Source organism: Cyprinodon variegatus, unplaced genomic scaffold, assembly GCF_000732505.1.
Source record: "Cyprinodon variegatus isolate N-32 unplaced genomic scaffold, C_variegatus-1.0 Scaffold490, whole genome shotgun sequence".
Lineage (NCBI taxonomy): Eukaryota > Metazoa > Chordata > Actinopteri > Cyprinodontiformes > Cyprinodontidae > Cyprinodon > Cyprinodon variegatus.
The window spans coordinates 106,424-125,977 of NW_015150943.1; the positions used below are offsets into that span (position 1 = coordinate 106,424).

Genomic DNA, 19,554 nt, shown 5'->3' on the forward strand with positions numbered 1-19,554 from the left:
AAAAATGTGAAAAGTGTGACTTTGAATAAACTGTTTTTGTCTTTCACTGCTTCAGATCTCTCTTTTTTTTTATTTCCAGAATAATTGAAATGGGATATATTCTGGAAAGTACCCATCTTAATTTCCTTGATTTCCAGTCATGCTAAAATCACATGTTCTTTTTAGTTGTTATCAGATCCACTAGTAGTTGATGAATTTATAAAAGCGTAGATTGTTCTGGGCTTTACTGACATTGCAGAGAAAACCGCCTGCTATTTACCTTGATATCCTCTAGGTGGGGTCAGACAAAAAAACAAATAATAATAATAAAATAAAAACCCAGGAATATTCCTGAGGTTTTAAACTTTCCTTTTTTAAATTCTATAAAATATGGATATTTTTTGTAATTTATTTAAAGAATCAAAATCATTGGTGTAGTGATACTTTTCCAATACTGTTTTAGCTGAATATTTAGGCTTTTATTGTGCAGGTTTGTCAGGAATATCCTGTTAATTTCAAACCCTCAGTATTTTGTTGTAATTTTTATTTGCTGATATGTCATCAGTCTTTTCATATAGAGTAACTTAAAATATTAATAAGGCTGACTTTATATAAATAACAAAACAATATTAAGAATAAAGGGATACACACTGATTTATGTACACATTTTAGAAACATTTGTTTATGGGTACAAAATGTCAACATGTACTGTTCTATTAAATGGATTAATACAGGTTTGTTAAATTGGGGGTAGGCCTATATCTTTTAAAAATGAATAACATAAGCCTACATTTCACTTTTAAAAACATATTGCCATTGACTTGATGTGTTATTTAAATCTTAACCTTTTTTTGTTTGTCATTGTAACTGATAGAAATGAAGGCCTGAAAAAAAATCAGCTAGTATTGCTTTTTTAAATAAAAAAATTATACTTTAAATGTATTATGATTTAGTAAATATAACTTGTATTTTTTGCTTTATTGATTTTATGATTCGACGTTTTGCCATAATGATGGGGCATTTTTGAACGTTGTTCTAGAATAATTGCACCACTGGTTATCAGTCTCCTCCTTTACCTCCGCCGAGCTTTCTGATTGGCTATCACCGCAGCGTCTCCCCGTACGTGCCTCTGTGACGCCACCACGCTTCCCCTACCATGCGACGCGTCATGTCCGAAGAAAGATGGCGGAAGGCGGAGCGGCAGATCTGGATACCCAAAGAGGAGAGATCGCGGCGCTTCTGAAAACACAGTTACGAAAGGGAGACACTTGGTAAGACTTAAATCAGAACGTTTTAATGTTTACCAGGTGGCTTTATGCAGGCTCTGCTCGGGCTGACAACGCAACGGAGGGTTTAAGAAAGCCCACGGGCCGTGTTGACAGGGAGCTGAGTCCACAGAGGCTAACGGGAGCCTGTCTGGTACACTTAAATGAAGAACGACTACTTTTTCGCTTACCTGTTAAAATAACTGGCTTGGGTGATTATATTTAACACTGATAAACCCCCTATCGTTTCATTATTGGGTGTACGTTTTTATACAGTATGAAGCCGTGCGCTTTCCCCCTGGCTAAATTGAATGCTAATAGCTAATTGCTTAGCAGCCGTTGCTCCGAGTGGTTTTCCAGTCAGAGGGTTCATTTAGCAGGGCGGAGTCGGAAAACAAGCACCTGTCAAAGTCCCGGAGCCAACTGGTCACGCTGACAGCAGCAAACTCACACTTGTGGCTATAAAATCTGTCGATATAGTATTTAAGCATCTTAAATTGCCTTTGTTGGTGTTGTATAAACTAAGTATATAGCAGAAACGCAGAAACTTCCAACACTGTTAGGGTGGTCTTATAACCAGAGGCGTAGCCAGAATATTTTCATAAGGGTGGCCAGGCAATAACCGATATACACAGAGGGGTAGCCGAAAGTGGATAGGCGCCAGAACCTCAGGGTCAATCTACAATATTGCAACAGGAAAATTAAAAAGCACAACATCTATATTTTCTAAATAAACACAAACTATACTTTCCTACCGTCTTTGCTAAGAAATAGACATGCTCTCTATATAAAGGTATAAATACAATTCTTTCAGGTTTGAGTTGTGGGGCAAACATCTCTTCCTTTGTCATTACTTGCCTACTTTTTATCAACAATTATTCTGCATAAAATTGATATTTACAAGAACTAATATATACATTAATTGATTATTAAGGTTTTATTAAAATAGTTATTTATGATTTATCTGAACACGCCTACATGATTTTCAGAGTCACATCATTTTCTCTTTACCTCATATAACACAAAATCTAGTTCTGAAAAGAGCATGAATTATCTTTAATGTTAGTATATTAATGTGCATAATTAACCGCATTGTTTTTGTTGTCAAGTAATTGTTAATATATGAAAGGTTAAATTGTTTTGAATATTCTACTTGAGAGTATTACTGCTGGGAACGTCTGTATTAGAGGGAATAAAAAGGGGTGGCCAATGATTAGCTAAGGTCACCCCTGGCCCCCCATCTAGCTCTGCCCCTGCTTATAACCGCTGATCCTGCTTTTTCTTCAGGTACCTCGTGGACAGTCGTTGGTTTAAACAGTGGAAGAAATATGTGGGGTTTGACAGCTGGGATAAATATCAGATGGGCGATCAAAATGTCTACCCAGGACCGGTGGATAACTCTGGGCTTCTCAAAGGTAAGAGATCCACAGACCATTCCAGGTTGTAACCCATAATAGTGCTGTTATTAAAATAAATATGTTCTGGTTCATAATGATGTTTGGATTTCCTTTAAAGTTTGATGCAACCACTTACAATATATGACTGATTTACAAATATCATGTAAACAAAATGAAAAGTTCTTTATTTATATCACATAAGTCCATAAAAGTACTTTGTTTAGTTGCTTTGTTTAGAATTCATATTATTAATTTAAAATAGTAGTCCATATATTTCAATTTTATTCTCATTCTGCTATTTACTCAATTGATTATCAGCCATATACTATCAGTAATATTAGTATTTTTGATTTTCTTTCCTTATTGCTGTGGTCAATAATTAAGATCAGAGGCAACTTCACTAAATATGAGAGAGTAGTTGCTGTAAAACAGGGATTTATTAATATTTTAAAACAATAACAATAGGATTAAAGGATTTCATACTGTTTTTTGCTTCTCATATGAACTGGTTTCTCTGTGTGTGACTATGGAAAAATGTAATTCTTATCCGTATGGTAACAATCATCTTACAGTTACTGTTTAGATTGTGAAAAATGTTCAAATATTTCACATAAACAATTAGCACTACTACTTTTATAATTTATGACTGCTTCTGTGTCTTACAATCATTCTAGAAAGCTTGATGTTTGGGTAGCTTATTTTTATATGTCATTGCTTATGTGGAGATCATGCCTGAATAGTTAGTAATAGTAGATTTTTATAGATGAATTGGATTTTTTGTTTATGAATATTTCATTTTTGTAAAATCAATATTTTTTTTTTTTTTTTCTTTTTTTGCTTTGTCCCCCTTCAGTCCACTTTCAGGTCCTCCATAGCCCAGGGTGATATCAGTTTATCACTTTTGGTTCTTCAATGTGCATCCATAACTGATAAACTAGTTACAAACATTTTGTTTGTTATATTTTCATTGTTTAAGTACCTCCCAGAAGGGAAGATTCAAATAAAGGCTAATTCTTGAAAAAAATTGTAATTTTCATAAAAAATAAGAGATTAGATTTTGAAGCCATATTGTTTGACGTTGATATTGCTGGTTCGTACTTTAACCAGTATTTCCCTAATGCTTGTTCATATTTACAAATCTGACCATTTTCCATGACTTTCTGAAAGCTCTAAAGGACAAAACAAAGGTTCTTTATTATCTTTATCCTTAACATTACATGTTTGTTTTTGTTTTTTAACCTCCTTTCCCAGCTTGACTTAACTCTTATCATGACAATCACCCAATCACCTTACTATCACTGTTTAGATTGTGGAAAATGTTTAAGCAGGCCACATAAACAGCTTGATTTGTCTTTTTAAAGGGCTTCTTTCAGCTCTCTGCTGGACAAGCTTCATTTTGAGTCATTAGCTCACTTCTCTGTGGGTCTTAACTTTGAATGTTTTTGACTGTATTTAAGTTAAACCTACAGGCTGTTTGATCATTCTGGAAACACAGACAATAAATTCAGATAACATTGTCTAGTATGTCTTTAGAATATGAGCGGTTGGTTCAGTGAAAGCCCTCCTCTTCTCTTTGTTCTGTTTTGTTTCTCTGGATCTGTGATGAAAGCCTTAACTTACTCGCTAAGCTGCCTTTCTGCCTTGTTTGTTTCTCATCGTCTCTTCTGCTGCTCCCTAGATGGGGATGTGCTGGCAATCAAGGAGCACCTCATCGATGAGCTGGACTACATCTTGGTGCCGACGGAGGGCTGGAATAAGCTGGTCAGCTGGTATGGAGTGACAGAGGGCCAGGAGCCAATCGCACGAAAGGTAGGCTTTGTTTGTTGCTTAAGAAATATAATGGGTTATTTAAAAAAAAACATGTAATTGCTGAAGAGAAATTTGTTCTCTTGCAAATTTTAAAATGATTTAATGGTTTCATATCTTTATCTAGAGGTTTCAGATTTATCCTGATTTTGAAAAAAACTGGTCATTTAAGTTATTTATCTGCCTATTTAGTGTTTTTTACTGTATTTTATTTTAGGGCTGGGGGATTTGTGATACTATCGTGATAGGGATAGTATTGATGATTAAAAACACTTTTCATTGGTTCTTTAAAGTCGTTCTTGGGTAACTATATAACTGTGACTGCATGCAACAGCCATTATAGCCGCACAATCACAAACACTTATGTTTTATTCCCTCTCTTTAAGTTTGCTGACTTATGTTTGGTATCCCAGTGAGACCGAGCTAGAAGTCCCATGAAGCACAGCAGCAGACAGGAAGTGACCTCTGTTTAAAAGGGCTGAAGTTTAGTTTCCCTTCCAGGTGCAGAAATACTTCACCTGCACAGCAGAGATGAAGAACATCACTATAGGCTGAAACAAATTCACCTACTAAAGCTTATATTAGCATTTTTATTTTTTATTTATAATAATGAGCCTAAAAAAAAAGCTAAATCTACTTTCTGTGTATTTGTGTGAATGACCTCACAAGACGCACTATAGTCCGGCTGCTCATCTGTATTTATAAACATTATGGACTGATATAAGAAGGAGGAGTTAAAAATAGGATATTGTCATAAACAAAAGATGCTTTACACCTTCTGTCATCAGGAGCACATGCTGTTAATACTCCTGGTCAATCACAGGTACATTTACTTAATCTACTATTTATATATATATTCTCTTTGACCATCTAAGCCTTATACAGGGTCAGGTTTACATAAAATATCTAAAGAAACTTTGAAGATGCATCAGAATAATGGATTAAAAACAGTTTTAGGGATTATTTAGATGTAAATCTGTTCTGTATCTTTAATTTCTGCTTTCTGTACTGCATAAATATTTTTTTAAGTGATTTATTTCTGGTAAAAGATTTCTGATTCAGATCTCTGACATTTTTATTGTGTTTTTATTTTAAGTTATTTAATATATTTTTATTTAATTTTTAGATTCATTTATTTATGTAGCTGCCATCAGAGTCAACTAATTTAAATATTTTAATATTTAGTTAAAAACAAGAGTTAATACATACTAGTATTGAAATCAAATGTTCAATGATAAATAAAAAGTTAAATACCTTTCAGTAAATTTATGTTTATTTACGTTGGTTAAAAAGCACATTAAAATGTAAGGAGGAACCTATGTTTTTGTTCCATGTGTCACGTTGTTGCCCATGGGAAACATTGACTGATGCAATTTTTTGCATCACTGAGATTGTTTTCCATGAAGTTTTAGAAAGGAAAATTTTGAATTTCTTTGTAAAACCTGTATAAATAATCTTTATTCCTCATGAGTTTATGCGGCCAATGAGGTACGACTTTGTTTTACTTGTATTAATTTGTGTAAACCTTTATATTTGTTTTGAGCTAATTTGGGTTTCTGTTTCCCTTCTTTGTTCTGACGGCATTTTTTGCGGATTTTTAAGACGTGCACAATAAATGGCTGTTAAAACCAGAAGAACTTATCTCAAGAGGAGTAATAATTTATTTATTTATATTTTAGTTATTATGATTTATTTTTATTATGATTTATTTAATTTAACTTTTATTTTTTGTCATTTTTTTAGACGAAAGAAAAAAGTAGTTTAAAATGGAAAATATCAGTTTGAATGTAGATTCTAAAGTATATTGATGATGTCATCTCTGCTGTAAGTTTAGCGTGGTTTGTTCATACGAATGGAATTCAATGATGTTTCTGATAATTAGGATGTTGAGGGCTTTAGGATGGAATGCTAAGGATCGAGTTCTCCCCTATAAATCTCACTAACGGCGGCATCGAGGCCCCTGCCTCTGTCACCTCTCTCGTTTATTATCTTTCATTCTCTCTCCCCCTTCATTGACCCTCCCCCTGTTGCCATGTATGCCATGGCTCGTATCGGGTGGCCGCGGGGTTTCTATTTTCAGGCAAACGTTCTGGATGACAGAAACGCTACATGGAGCGGGCTACAAGACACAACATGCAGGAGGTTCATTACTTTATTTTTTTTTTTTTCTCTGATTTCGTTTTAGTGAGAGGGCAGGAGATGTGGGGCAAAGGAACTCTGGTTCTGTGCGCTCTTCTCTTCGGGTTTGAATGCGGTAGAGGGCTTCTGCGTTCTTGTTTGAAGTGGAGGACTGCCAGCTGAGGTCACACTGATGAAGGCAACATTTTCAGAGGAGTGCAGGAGAGGCTTAACCAGTTTGGGGGGTGTAAGAAGTGGGAGGGGTGGGATTAGCAGTTTGGAAGGTGTTTTGCCTTAATTGCGCTGCTGCAAACTTTCAAATGTGCAGCAGTTGTGCGGAGGTGTTTGGATCGGTCTGCTGAACAGATCTCTGGGTTTGTGGGGAGAACTTTGCTGTGTGTGTGTGTTAGAGGGGCTCAGCGGTGAAATAAATAGGCTGGGACTCCTCAGCTGTTTCCACGAGGTGTGGCTAAATTAAGCATTCGACTCTGATTCTGTCATAGCACTTGACAAGTTTCAGCCAGAGCAGCAGATTTTGCTCTATTGTGCAAGAAGGACTTCTTCTAGAAAAGCAGAAATTACTGCTGACCTTAAATCCATGATGCCTTTTGGAGCTTTTGTTTATCCAGGGGTTAAAGTTCACATATAGGAGAAAATAAGATGCTGGATTTTTTGCAAAGCAAAAGTATTTATTTGTATCCTTTTTTATATAATCATGTGGGGTTTGTTGTGTTATTTTACAGGTGGTGGAACAGGGTATGTTTGTGAAGCACTGCAAGGTGGAGGTGTACCTGACGGAGCTGAAGCTTTGTGAAGACAGCAACATGGACAACGTGATCACCAGACGCTTCAGTAAAGCCGACACAATAGGTAGGCATCCAGACCCTCTGGGTTACAATGAAACTCGCTGGGTTAAACAGAGACTCTGCATCTTTCAGTGTGTTTATGTGAGGCCTGTCCTGCCCTGTTCTGGTCCAGTTTACATCTGAAAGTCTTTTTAGGAGTTAAAACTACTTGCCTTTGAAACTGAACTGTTCCTTTTTGTAGATAAACGCACAGTTTGACTAGGCCATTGTGTATTCTTTGTTTTAATCCATTTCATTGAGGCTGATGTTGCTATATGATGCTGCCACTACTGTGTTTTATCAGGAAAACTTTTGTTTTCTCAATCTGCTCTGACAAGATATTAAAGGAGGAAAGACTGTAAATATTTAATCAAGCCAGTGTGTATCTACTTATTCATTTTGGGTCCAATGCAGCATGTCTGGTTTTATGTAACATTTACCTCTGATCTTAGTTTGCTAGCAGTGTAGTTGATCAACTGCTCTAATGATCAGTTGGCTCAGGGTTAAACTGCGGAAGAAGATAGAGATAGATGATCTTTGTTTATGTCTGTAATGATTTCAAATATTTCAGATTTCTTTATCTGGGCCCATTGAAAAGAATCTTAAAAATCCACTTTCTGGATGCATGTAGTTGAAGTAAAACAATAATGTATGTTTTTTAAATCATCTCTCTTCTCTTTGCATCAATGCAAATATACAGAGACTATAAGATCCTGCAGGTTATCAGACAGAAATATTTGTACAAACAAAACCCAAACAGTTGAAGATCACTTAGGGGTACACGTTAAATAAAATGGAACCCTTTCTTTTGGATTTTTTTGTTTTATTAAAAAGAGAATTGTCTTTTTTGTGTTTATGGAGTTTGGGATTTTTATGAACATAGAAAAAAAAACAATCAATTAGAGTTTTAATTTCAAAGCATTAGCCTCATCGCCAAGACTTAACAACATAGTTTATTCCTAAAGTTGGGTCCTATTTTCCCCTGGGTTGGTTCTGGATTTGATCATCCCTACAAAGGAGGCTGATCTAGATCCTCAGACTTGAAATATTATTCATAAGCTTCTTCATTCATTTCAAACCCATCACTGAGTAACACTCCTTAATTTTCACGTTTTGTCGTATATACGGTCAAATGTTAAAAACAAAGAGGAGTCAGTCAGATTTTCTAAGCTTCTACTATTATATGAAAACCAGTGATCAAGTCCCTCTTATCTTCTATTTTTGCTGCAGATATGATAGAGAAGGAGATGCGAAAGCTGTTCAGCATCCCTGATGAGAAGGAAACACGACTGTGGAACAGGTACATGAGCAACACCTTCGAGCCTCTCAACAAGCCGGACAGCACCATCCAGGACGCCGGACTGTACCAAGGACAGGTAGGGCCTCCTTACTCTTCTACCTACAGCTGGCTGTAGTGAGTAGACCTGAGTAATTAGGTCCTTTTAGATATAAATGTGTTTGAATAAGGCCTTGAAAATTTAATTTTTTTTTATTTTTAAAGTGTAAAGCTCATCTGAGTTCAGCTACGTTTTTTATTTCTTCATTACAAGTCAACTCCGTGTCTGATTTCTGCTTGACCTCATCCAGTAAAAACTACCTATATAAAGACAGAAAGGAGGGTAAAAATTAACACAAAAAGAAGAAATCAGAGATGAGGCGCCGTGCGTGTCTCATCGTCAGCTTCGTAACTTAAAGGTTGATTCTCGCCGCAGCAGCAGACCTAAATGGAGACCCCTGTTCTTTTGGTTGTTGTCCTGCAGGTTCTTGTCATAGAGCAGAAGAACGAGGATGGCTCGTGGCCCCGAGGCTCCATGGCTTCCAAGTGAGTAAAGGTCAAGGGGCGCTGTTTTTAATTTTTCTTTTTTTCTTAGATTATCTCCTTCTTTTCTAACAGCGCTATGACAGATTATTTAGGAGGAGGTGTTGAACGGCTGAAGGCCTTTTAGGATTAGCTGATGTTAAGTAGCCTCATGTTCTTGTCTTTAAAAAGGTGAAGCTTTAAGCTGTAAAGCGATCATCTAAAGCCTCTGCACCATCTTCCCCTGCCTCAGTCAGCCTCTCCTGCTTGACCTTCTGTTGCCCCCCCTCCCCTCTGTTTTCAGCTCATTCCAGTTTGATTTGATTGACGCGCACACACCTTATTTTCTGCTCTAACTCATGATCTATTCTTTTATCTTTTGAAGGTCATCTGGTGCTTCCAATCTCTCTGCTTTGCCAAAGATCTCGCCTTCATCTCTCACAAACAATCATAACAGCAGCTTCAACAGCAGGAAGTAAGGCATAGTTGCGGGTTGAATAGCTGGGAGGGGAGGGTGGGTGATGCTGATTGTTACCCTAAGCGAGGGTTTCTATGGCTGAGATTCATGAAGCCATCATACAGCAGGGATCAAACGCTGATAAAATGACTCGCTGGGTGAACTGATGGTCTGCTGATGACCCTCCTGGTTCATGTTTTTATTTTTAAGCCCTAAAGCTTCACATAAGATTCTGCTTTATCCTTCTTAACCCTTTGCTCTGCGGAGGATCTGATGTCATAAAAAACATCAGTTTGTTGGTAGAACAGCTACAGGTTTTGGTTTAATAAACAAACACTATAAAGTGAGATTAATTTTGCTTTTTTTTATCGTGCAATTGGTCTGCATTGGAAAACAATGCAACTAGGGCTGCAGCTAACGATTATTTTTCAAATCGACTAACCTATTGATTATGTTTTCGATTGATAGATAGCCCAAGCTTCCTTAAAGAAGATTTTTTTTTACAAAATTAAACCAGGTCAAACTTTTCCACTATCTGGATAGTGCATATTGAAAAACTATTTTTTTTTTAAAAATATCTTTTTTTGAAGATCTTTGTGTAATTAATGTTCTAAGTGTGTCACTCTGTCAGCTAAAGTGATGTTTTACGGACTCTATACTCCAGTTAATAATAACCGTATTTTCCAGACTATAAGCTGCTACTTTTTTTCCCACGCTTTGAACCATGCGGCTTATAGGAAGCTTATCTATTGATGTTTTCCTAACTGCCAGAGGGGGAAGTCAAGGTTAGAAGTGAAAGAAAAAGGGGCTAATTTTCCTTTAGCACAAGAACATGCTAGCAGCAGGCATGACGGTGAAGAAATATCCCGAATTCTGCTTTAATGCAGCAAATAAATTGCTGCATTAAAGAGACTGGGCTCAACTACTGCAGAGCTGAAATAAAAAGCTGATGAAGCCCCAGCTTTAGTGAAGCTCTTACTACTGTGAGCTAATAAGCTAATGGGAGCTAGGATTCTTCTTCGTCCCTACTCCAGGGGCTATATGTAGAGCTCCACCTACAGGTTTGGTGGGAGACAGTTCAGTAGTTATTAGCGGCTTATAGCCGCATATGTAAGTTTCCAGTTTTGTCCAAAAAAGTTAGTGGGGGCGCTACGGTAATCGACTACTAAAGTAGTTGACTATTATTTTAAAAATCGATTAATCAGATTAATTGTTTCAGCCCTAGAAGCAACATCTAGATATAAATATCTGTATCAATGTTTGGTTTAATGTCTCTTAGTTTTTTATCCGTCAAAATTCCTTTTTGCAGAGTTCTTAGTCGTTTTTATAACAAGGGGAAAAAAATTGAGAGTCTTTTTAACTTGAGAAAACTCCACTAGCTGTCAGGCATGGTGGTGGCAGCATCATGCTATGGGGCTGTTTTCTTGTGTGACGTTACTGGAGTTAATGTTTATTATGATTCTGAACGCTGGAAGTTTCATCATGTTTTTGCATCAAAAACACCTCGGTTCTGGTTTGGAGGCTCGACTTTAGCTCTTTAAAAGTTTCAACTACATCAGGAAGAGGAGGGTCGCATTTCATACCAGAAAATGTAACACATGTTTGATGATGGATACAGAAGGCATGAGGCTCTTTGTGCTAATGAGAGAAAATACACTTTCTAAATCTGAGGAAACTAACTTGAGGAGGTGTTTTTTTTTTTCCCCATCTCTCCCTGAAAATAATGAACTGGAGGGAATCATTAAAAACTGGGAAAAAAGAAGATGTTCTGGCTGCATCACATCTTGGATATCAAGAAGGAAAATAAATGTGGTTACATTAAAAACGTCGCTGTTGTGGAAACCAGTCATACTCTGGGAACATTTTTCAAACAAGATGACTGCCTGCTCTTGTTTCATTTTAAGTAATAAAGAAAAATATGCTACGTGTTTACCTGCATTGAAGACTAACCAAAGGAGGAACTCAGAGGAAGAATTGATTGCTTGCTGGAGAGCAAGGCTGCTCTCCAGGCGAAGCTTTATGACCTTTTGATCCGACTAATGTGGGATCTACTGCGCATTTCATGGGTGTTTGAGTGGAGAAACCATAGAGAGAAGGTTTTATTTATCTGCAGTGTTTTTCCTGCTCTCTGCTCAGGTTGGGGCTATAAATCATCACGTTGCAGCTCTGCATTGTTTGTATATGAAGAGGGTCGGTTGTTAAACGGGATGACTTGGAGAAATCTGATCTTCACTCTCAGCAGCTCTCCTATCCCTGATTGACTCCAGTCAGCGCTGTGGTTTCCTCTTAATTATGCATGCGGCCTCTATTTTTCATAAGAAGCACGCCCGAGTTGCATGCCCCTCCATCTTTCTGACTTTGCGGCGGCGGTGCGGTCGGCTCGGGCCCAGCAGCAGGTTTCTCTCAGTTTCTTTCCCGCTCCTCGCGATGCGCACCTTCTGCAGTCCTGGTGACCTTCAGGGTGCGTTTCATCGCTCTTCTCTTGCATACTGATTGGGCAGTGAGGCAGCTTTGTTTCCTGGGTGTTAAAGGCACAGAAGAGGAGAGGGATTTATACAAAAGAGTCGGATAAAGATGGAATTTAAGGGAAAAGCGTCAATTTGATGATGCGTTTTGGAGAGGAAAATAGGAGGGTGAGAGTACAGGCTCATCTCATTTCTTCTCAGTCAGCCCCTCTCCCCCTTCACTCTGCCTCTCCCTCTCTCTTTCTCTCACCGTCCACCCCCGTGCTTTAGTAGCAGTCCTGAGCATCCTTGCTGCTGCTATAAATATCCACGGGGACCAGTAGAGCAGCAGAAGGGAGGAGCAGTGGACAGGACGGGACGGAGCGAAGTGATCTGAGGGGTAGAGGACAACAGGATGAGGGAACGAGAGCAAAGAAAAGGAGACGCGATGAGTTAGAAGGAATAATAGTGTCCTGCTGCTTGAGTTGGACTGAGCTGAAGCAACGTTTGGACTAGACAGCAGCAGGACTTTACCCTTTATTTTTTTCTTTTTTGGACTTAAACCGATTGATTTTGTGCTGACATGTGGGCCGGCACGGGCTGGGGGGGGGCTGAGATGTCATGCTCCTGTGTTGCTGGTGGTGCCTGAGGCCTGAGGCGGTGGATCTGGACAGCAGGAGGGTGGACCACCACGTTCTGACCTGCGAAGCCCCCGCATCCAGCACCAGAAAAACTGCATCGTTTTCTCAGTGGGGGGCAGAGACGACCGTCGTTTCACTTCCTGCTTCCCAGAGGTCTGCTGCGCTTTAAAGGGTCCACCTCTGAAGCTCATTGCTGCATTTCAAACCATGTCTCTTTTTTAGATTATAAAAGGAAAAATCTTTGCTAAAAACCAAAAAGTCACAGATTAGAATCTTATTAATCAGGAAACAAAACGTTTAAGGTGATGATCTTTTTGTATTCGGTCCTTTTTTAAAAACTTTTACAGCTGAATACAGCTGCAGGAATTTGCAGATTCATCTCTTCCATCTTTGCTTTGCCTCAAGCTTTTCTCCCTTTTAAAACTACAAACTCTCTCCTTCAGTGTTGGTTGTAGATTTGGGATGAATATATATTGATTAAACCGTTTACTACTTGTTCTCAGCAGCTTATCCCACAGAATGATGCTGCCACTGCCTTCTTTGTTGGAGTCACATGAAAAGTCTGGTTTAACCATGAAAATATAAAAGGGTTTGGGTTTTTTAGAAAGGCATTCGCATAACTGTTGAGGATGTTCTTTTTTCATGTTTGGTGTGACTCTATTTGCTGTTTACTCTGCAGTGTTAAGAACTCCAGCTACAGTCTGCCCTCCTCCTACCAACCATACAGCAACAGCTACGACTACTCGGAGCAGAGCAGGCAGAGCGAGCGCTCGGGCCTCTGTGGACTCTCCAACCTGGGAAACACCTGTTTTATGAACTCTGCAGTGCAGGTAATAAAGCCAGAGTCGGGATGTTTCTGATTGCTGGGTTTATTTGGATCGGTGCGTATCTGAACGGCGTCCTTCTCTGCAGTGTTTAAGCAATATCCCCCCTCTGACGGAGTACTTCCTCAAAGACAAGTACAGAGACGAGCTGAACGAGGACAACCCCCTGGGCATGAAAGGGGAGATCGCCAGAGCCTACGCTGAGCTCATCAAGCAGCTTTGGTCGGGAAAATACAGCTACGTAACGCCGAGACCCTTTAAGGTAAATCCATCATCTGAACGGGCATCTCAGGGAGAAAAACGGCCTCTGATCTTTAGAAGTTAAATAGTTTTTTTTTGTTTGTTTTTTTTTTCCTACTTGTTTAAGTGCGCTCGTTCTGTTTCCGTTACAGACCCAGGTGGGCCGGTTCGCCCCACAGTTCTCCGGCTACCAGCAGCAGGACTCCCACGAGCTCCTGGCCTTCCTCCTGGACGGCCTTCACGAGGACCTGAACCGCATCAGGAAGAAACCCTACATCCAGCTGAAGGACGCCAACGGTCGGCCAGATAAGGTTGGTTCCCCCGGTTCTGTTTGAGCCCAAACCTTCAATCATCTGCAAGCTAAAGGGTTTGTTGTACTTTTCCAGGTGGTGGCGGAGGAAGCGTGGGAAAACCACATTAAGAGGAACGACTCCATCATCGTGGACATCTTCCACGGCCTCTTCAAATCCACTCTGGTTTGTCCTGTGTGTGCCAAGGTCTCTGTGACCTTTGACCCTTTCTGCTACCTGACCCTCCCCCTGCCCATGAAGAAGGAGCGGACACTAGAGGTGTACCTCGTTAGACTGGACCCCGTCGCTAAACCAACACAGGTAAACAGAACGCTGCAGCTGAACGCAGAACCATGACCATAACCCTAACCCTCCTGTGATCTGATCTGATCCCGTGTCTGCTTTTCAGTACAAGCTGACCGTCCCTAAGGTGGGATACATCTCTGACCTTTGTACCTCCCTCTCTAGCCTATCTGGAGTGCCTGCTGACAAGGTAGGAATTTTCACTGAATTTAGGCCTTTTAAAAAAGAAAAAACAATAATAAACCTGTGAGAATATAACTGTTCTGAATGTACAACGATTCATTGATCCTTTCTCTACAGAGTTCTTTATGGGTTTTTATTTAAATTTAGATGCTTAAGTTTTAACTTTTGAGCAGGTAGAAATGAAAAAGACAATTAGTTTTTACATTTTTGGTAAAAAAAAAAAAAAAAAGGCATTTTGGCCCCTAAAGTAAAAAGGTTTGGACACTGCTGCTCTAATAATGTCATTATTAAACCTTTAATAATGACAGAAAAACATGAGAAGTAAGCAGTTTCCTGAAGTCTAAACTCCTTAGAAATGTGTCCTAAAGAGGCCAGTAGGACCATTAAACATCTTTCTATCAAACCCATTTGTTTTCAGTCGTGTTTCATTGTTGCTCTTCTCTCCCCGTCAGATGATTGTAACTGACATCTACAACCACCGTTTCCACCGGATCTTTGCCACTAATGAAAACCTCAGCAGCATCATGGAGCGAGATGATATTTACGTGTGAGTATAGCGCTCTTAACTTTCACCCTAACGTGGCATTTATCCACAATGAAGTAGGGCTGGGCGATATGAAGAGAATCTAACGCAAAATATTGAGCTATAATCACGATACATACCGTATATACTGTATATATTCTGTATATCGTGTATCCTTCAAAAACATAACATTGCACTGATGTACTCATTCAAACTTCTGGTTTCAAATTTAAAACATTTTAATTTTAACCAGCATTATGTCTTTGGGTGTCAGTAGTAGATTTTTAACAAGAATACTGAATTAAATGGAAAAATAACCGAGGGCTCTTTTGGACATAATAAAAAAGGCAGAATGAAAAAAGAAATTGACCTCAAATTACAAAAACAAAAGAGCATCTCCAAACTATTTGCATTGACCTCTATGTGCTGGGAATATTCAGAATGTTGCCAAGTTTAGAAAATGGCTGCGAAAACCTCTGAACGAGACCGCGTCACATCACGGGTAGAATAGCATCTAAAAAACATTTAAATAACGCAAATAAATCTTTGGTTTCCTCATATGGGATCGCAAGGCCAACATCATCTGCTTCACAGCTTATTTATTTAATGCTTTAATTTGTGACGCTGACATGCAGAGTTTACGACATTCTTCATTTTGCATGGATGGCTTTTTAGGTGATGTAATACATGTTTATTCCTACCTTTTGCAGCAATGGTTTTTGCGGCACATCTTACAAATTAGCGCCTTTTGTTCGATATCCTCTGCGTGAAATCCAAACCACTGCCATAAATTGCTGAGCTGGAACACCTGCTGTCGCCATATTGGCGCACAGAATATAATCCTGTTTGGAGGAGGGGTTTATGATGCATTCAAAGAATGTGGGGATAAATAAAACTCTCAGTGCTGTAGATGCAGACGGCTTAGTGTTGTCATGCTAATTTGTACTATTTGTTTCTATTTGATGGTTGCGATAATCATTTGAACTATCATGCAGGGGAAAACTCAAGATACATCGATTATATTCTATATATATCGCCCTCCCCTACAGTGAAGTCGATTTTTGTTCCTGACTTTTCGGATTCCTCTTTGTGTGATTTGAAGTCTCTCTCTCCCTCCTGTAGCTTTGAGGTGGCGGTGAACAGAGTGGAAGACGCGGATCACGTAGTAATCCCTGTTCACTTGAGGGAAAAGTACAAACAGTCGGGCTACAACCACACCAGTACGCCGCTGTTTGGTCTGCCCTTCCTCATCGCCGTCCCAAGAACTCTGAGCGAGGACAAACTCTACAACATGCTCCTCTCTCGACTCTGGTGGGCTTCTGTTTGTTTCCGGTCTTAGCTTAGGTTGGTTAAACCCTGAAGCCACTGGAAATCTGAAGATTAATTTGGAATCTGATGCCTTTTCCGCCCAAAGCCGGTTTGTCCGATCTCCTGTGGAAGAGGATGAGGAGGACAGCGAAGAGACGCAGCCGTCCACGCAACACGCTATAAACGGAAACGCTACCAACGGGCTGCTAGAGGAGGGCTCGCCTAGTGAGTTTCAGGAAGTAGTCTTTTTATTTTCCGCCCCAAGACGCTGCCAGTTGATCCAGTTTGCTGTTTCCCAGGTGAGATGGAGACGGACGAGCAGGACGACGAGTCCAGTCAGGACCAGGAGCTGCCGTCGGAGAACGAGAACAGCCAGTCGGAGGATTCGGTGGGAGGCGACAACGAGCTGGAGAACGGTGTGACGGCACCGCAGATCTCCACCAAGGTTCAGCAAACGGCCGGCCTCAACAGGAGGAGGCTCTTTACATTCCAGTTCAACAACATGGGCAAAACAGACTTCTCGCTCATCAAGGAGGACACCAAGCTGATCCGCTTTGACGAGGGACATCTCAGACTAAGTGGTAGGATGGAGTTCTGACGACTGACCGATCAGTTTGATGAGATATAGTTTTCCCAGCTTGTCTGTCTTTTTGCAGACCGCTCGTATCTGTCTTTGGACTGGGAACCAGAGATCAAGAAGAAGTATTTTGATGAGAGCGTTGTTGAGGTAAGAGGACGTGTCTACAGAAATGTTTATCTGCTCATCAGAAGATGATGATTGATTCTGGTTGCTCTGATTAAACAACAAAATCTCAAACTTCAATCTTTATTATTAGTGTATGATTAAACGTTATTTAAGCTAACAGAGACTGGTTTATAATCAGTAGATACTTAATCATTTTATAAATAATCTTCTGAATGGTTTAATTGGTTGCTGCACCAAAAAAAAGCCTCCCCACAGCATGATGCAGCCACCACCGGTCAGGATGAAGCTGGTCTGAAGTCGGTTTACTTCTGCAGTAGATTTTAATCATTGATCTCGGAATCAGTGAAAATCCCTGCTGGAGTTCAGCAGCTGCTGTCAAGAATGTTCCTGAGGGGGGGGGATGGTGGACGGGTTTGTTTAATGCTCCTTCACCTCCCAGCTCCTCTTCCAGGATTCATCTGCATTATTGTTTACCTACACTTTGTGCTGCGATTCTCTTAAGGAGGCCAAGTCATGTAACTATGCCTAGAAAATAAGAACTATATATTATCCTCCTAAAACACAGATTACACTCCAGGCATTCACCCTGATAGTTTTTACTGTGTCCTTTTTAACTGAAGAGATCAGCAGACAAAAACGAGGTTTAACGCTGTCGCCACCTGCTGGCAATACTGAGGCACTCATCTATTGGCTTTAGTTCCTGCTGCTTCCAATATTTTTGTGCTTTAAAAAACAAACAAACAAACAAAAAAAAACACTTTCTTTCCTTTCACACCTCCAATGAGGAAATGCTGCCTAGTTTGGCTTCATTACTTATTTACTCATTGCACACATTCTCAGTATTTTACATCTGGAAAATGAAAAAAGAGCCAAACTTTACTAAGAAATGGAGCAAAAACTAGCTTTATACTGTCTAATAATCCAACAGGGCAAGAAAAGTTCAGGGGAAAGTATTTGTGTGCTACTAAAGTGAGCTACTTCTGCAGAAGTGAGTGAAGTCGTAGTATATGCACTGCAAAAAAAAAAGAAAAAAGAAAATTTAAATAAGTCTTTTTTTTTAAATAAGGAGAATTTTTCTTGATTTAAGGAAGTAAGTAAGACACGTTGCTAATAGAACAAGATTATTTACATTTAAAATAGGAACAAACTATTGCATTATTATCTAATTTTATTTTAAGAGTAGAAATACTCATTCCATTAGCAAATCATCTTATTTACATATTAAAATTATGGGTAAATACACCTAATTTAAGGCCATTTTTACTTATTTCTAGAAGGTTTATTCAGTGTGTCTGGGCGTTTTTTACTAGCATGTGCTGACTTGTCCTCACAGCTTCCTCCTCTGTCAGCTCCCGACAGTGCAGATAAATTAGATTTAAAGCCCAGTGCACAGCGCGTCAGACCAGTGGTCTGTGGCGAATGTGCAAGCTGCTGGTTTTTACCTTCCTCTAGGTCTCATAGAAAGCTCTGACTGACAGGTTTTTAATGAAAGGAGATTGTAGCTGTAGTTTACATAATGAATGTTTCTCCTGCTCTAAGCATTCCTGACCCTCTTGTCGGCCTTCATAAAGCACCGTTCTGTTCTGTTTGGCTTTTATGAGCAGGACTATGACAAGCATGAGAGCATGGAGTACAAACCTCAGAAAAAAGCTTTCTTCAAGCTGAAGGACTGCATCGAGCTGTTCACCACCAAGGAGAAACTGGGAGCCGAGGATCCCTGGTGAGAAACTCAAACACCTTTAATTTTAGGATGTAGCTTTTGCACGCCATCTAAAGCTGTTATTCCATGTCGGATCAGGTACTGCCCAAACTGCAAGCAGCATCAGCAGGCCACCAAGAAGCTGGACCTCTGGTCCTTGCCGCCGGTTCTCGTGGTCCACCTTAAACGTTTCTCTTACAGCCGCTACATGAGGGACAAGCTGGACTCGCTGGTTGACTTCCCACTCAGGTACACTTCCCACAGGCAGACACCTCCAGATGTTTTCTCTGCTCAGCCACCAGTTAAAGCTAATGGTTTTGGTGGGTTTACTTCTCAGGGATCTGGATATGTCTGAGTTCCTGATCAACCCCAACGCCGGGCCCTGTCGCTATGACCTCATCGCTGTGTCCAACCACTACGGCGGGATGGGAGGCGGACATTGTAAGACTTTCAGCAGCTTCTCTACCAGTTTGGTTTCAGATACATTCATGTGCTGATCTGTTTCAATTATTTATATTATCTAAATAACAGCCAGAGCTTTCTTTCTAAAAGAAAGGCACGGTAGTGGCGGTTAGGGGTGGGTATTGCCAAAGAAGTCACGATTCGATTCGAATCACGATTCACAGGCCACGATGCAATTCTATCACGATGCATCACGATACTTGAATTATTGCGATGCATTGCAATATTTTATCCTCCATGTTTTGTTTTTGAATGACTCGGCACAG

The 19,554-nt window shown here is 39.7% G+C and overlaps 1 protein-coding gene across 4 annotated transcripts in view; it reads left to right on the forward strand.

Moving 5' to 3' along the window:
* The first annotated feature begins 1,116 nt into the window (after nt 1-1,116).
* The window catches only part of usp15 (ubiquitin specific peptidase 15), a 21,087-nt gene continuing 2,649 nt past the window's right edge, over nt 1,117-19,554 (forward strand). The window contains exons 1-20 of one of the 4 annotated variants that reach the window (XM_015390251.1): nt 1,117-1,250; nt 2,532-2,659; nt 4,320-4,450; nt 7,309-7,435; nt 8,641-8,786; nt 9,171-9,232; nt 9,594-9,683; nt 13,430-13,580; nt 13,663-13,836; nt 13,967-14,125; nt 14,201-14,425; nt 14,514-14,597; nt 15,043-15,137; nt 16,236-16,424; nt 16,528-16,646; nt 16,721-17,002; nt 17,078-17,148; nt 18,732-18,847; nt 18,926-19,075; nt 19,164-19,267. In XM_015390251.1, coding sequence (XP_015245737.1) covers nt 1,162-1,250; nt 2,532-2,659; nt 4,320-4,450; nt 7,309-7,435; nt 8,641-8,786; nt 9,171-9,232; nt 9,594-9,683; nt 13,430-13,580; nt 13,663-13,836; nt 13,967-14,125; nt 14,201-14,425; nt 14,514-14,597; nt 15,043-15,137; nt 16,236-16,424; nt 16,528-16,646; nt 16,721-17,002; nt 17,078-17,148; nt 18,732-18,847; nt 18,926-19,075; nt 19,164-19,267 — 2,692 coding nt within the window. In that variant the 5' untranslated portion in view covers nt 1,117-1,161. Of the gene's footprint in view, nt 1,251-2,531; nt 2,660-4,319; nt 4,451-6,502; nt 6,590-7,308; nt 7,436-8,640; nt 8,787-9,170; nt 9,233-9,593; nt 9,684-12,362; nt 12,904-13,429; nt 13,581-13,662; nt 13,837-13,966; nt 14,126-14,200; nt 14,426-14,513; nt 14,598-15,042; nt 15,138-16,235; nt 16,425-16,527; nt 16,647-16,720; nt 17,003-17,077; nt 17,149-18,731; nt 18,848-18,925; nt 19,076-19,163; nt 19,268-19,554 lie in introns of those variants that run through there. The other 3 variants (XM_015390252.1, XM_015390253.1, XM_015390254.1) reach the window with 3 other exon arrangements.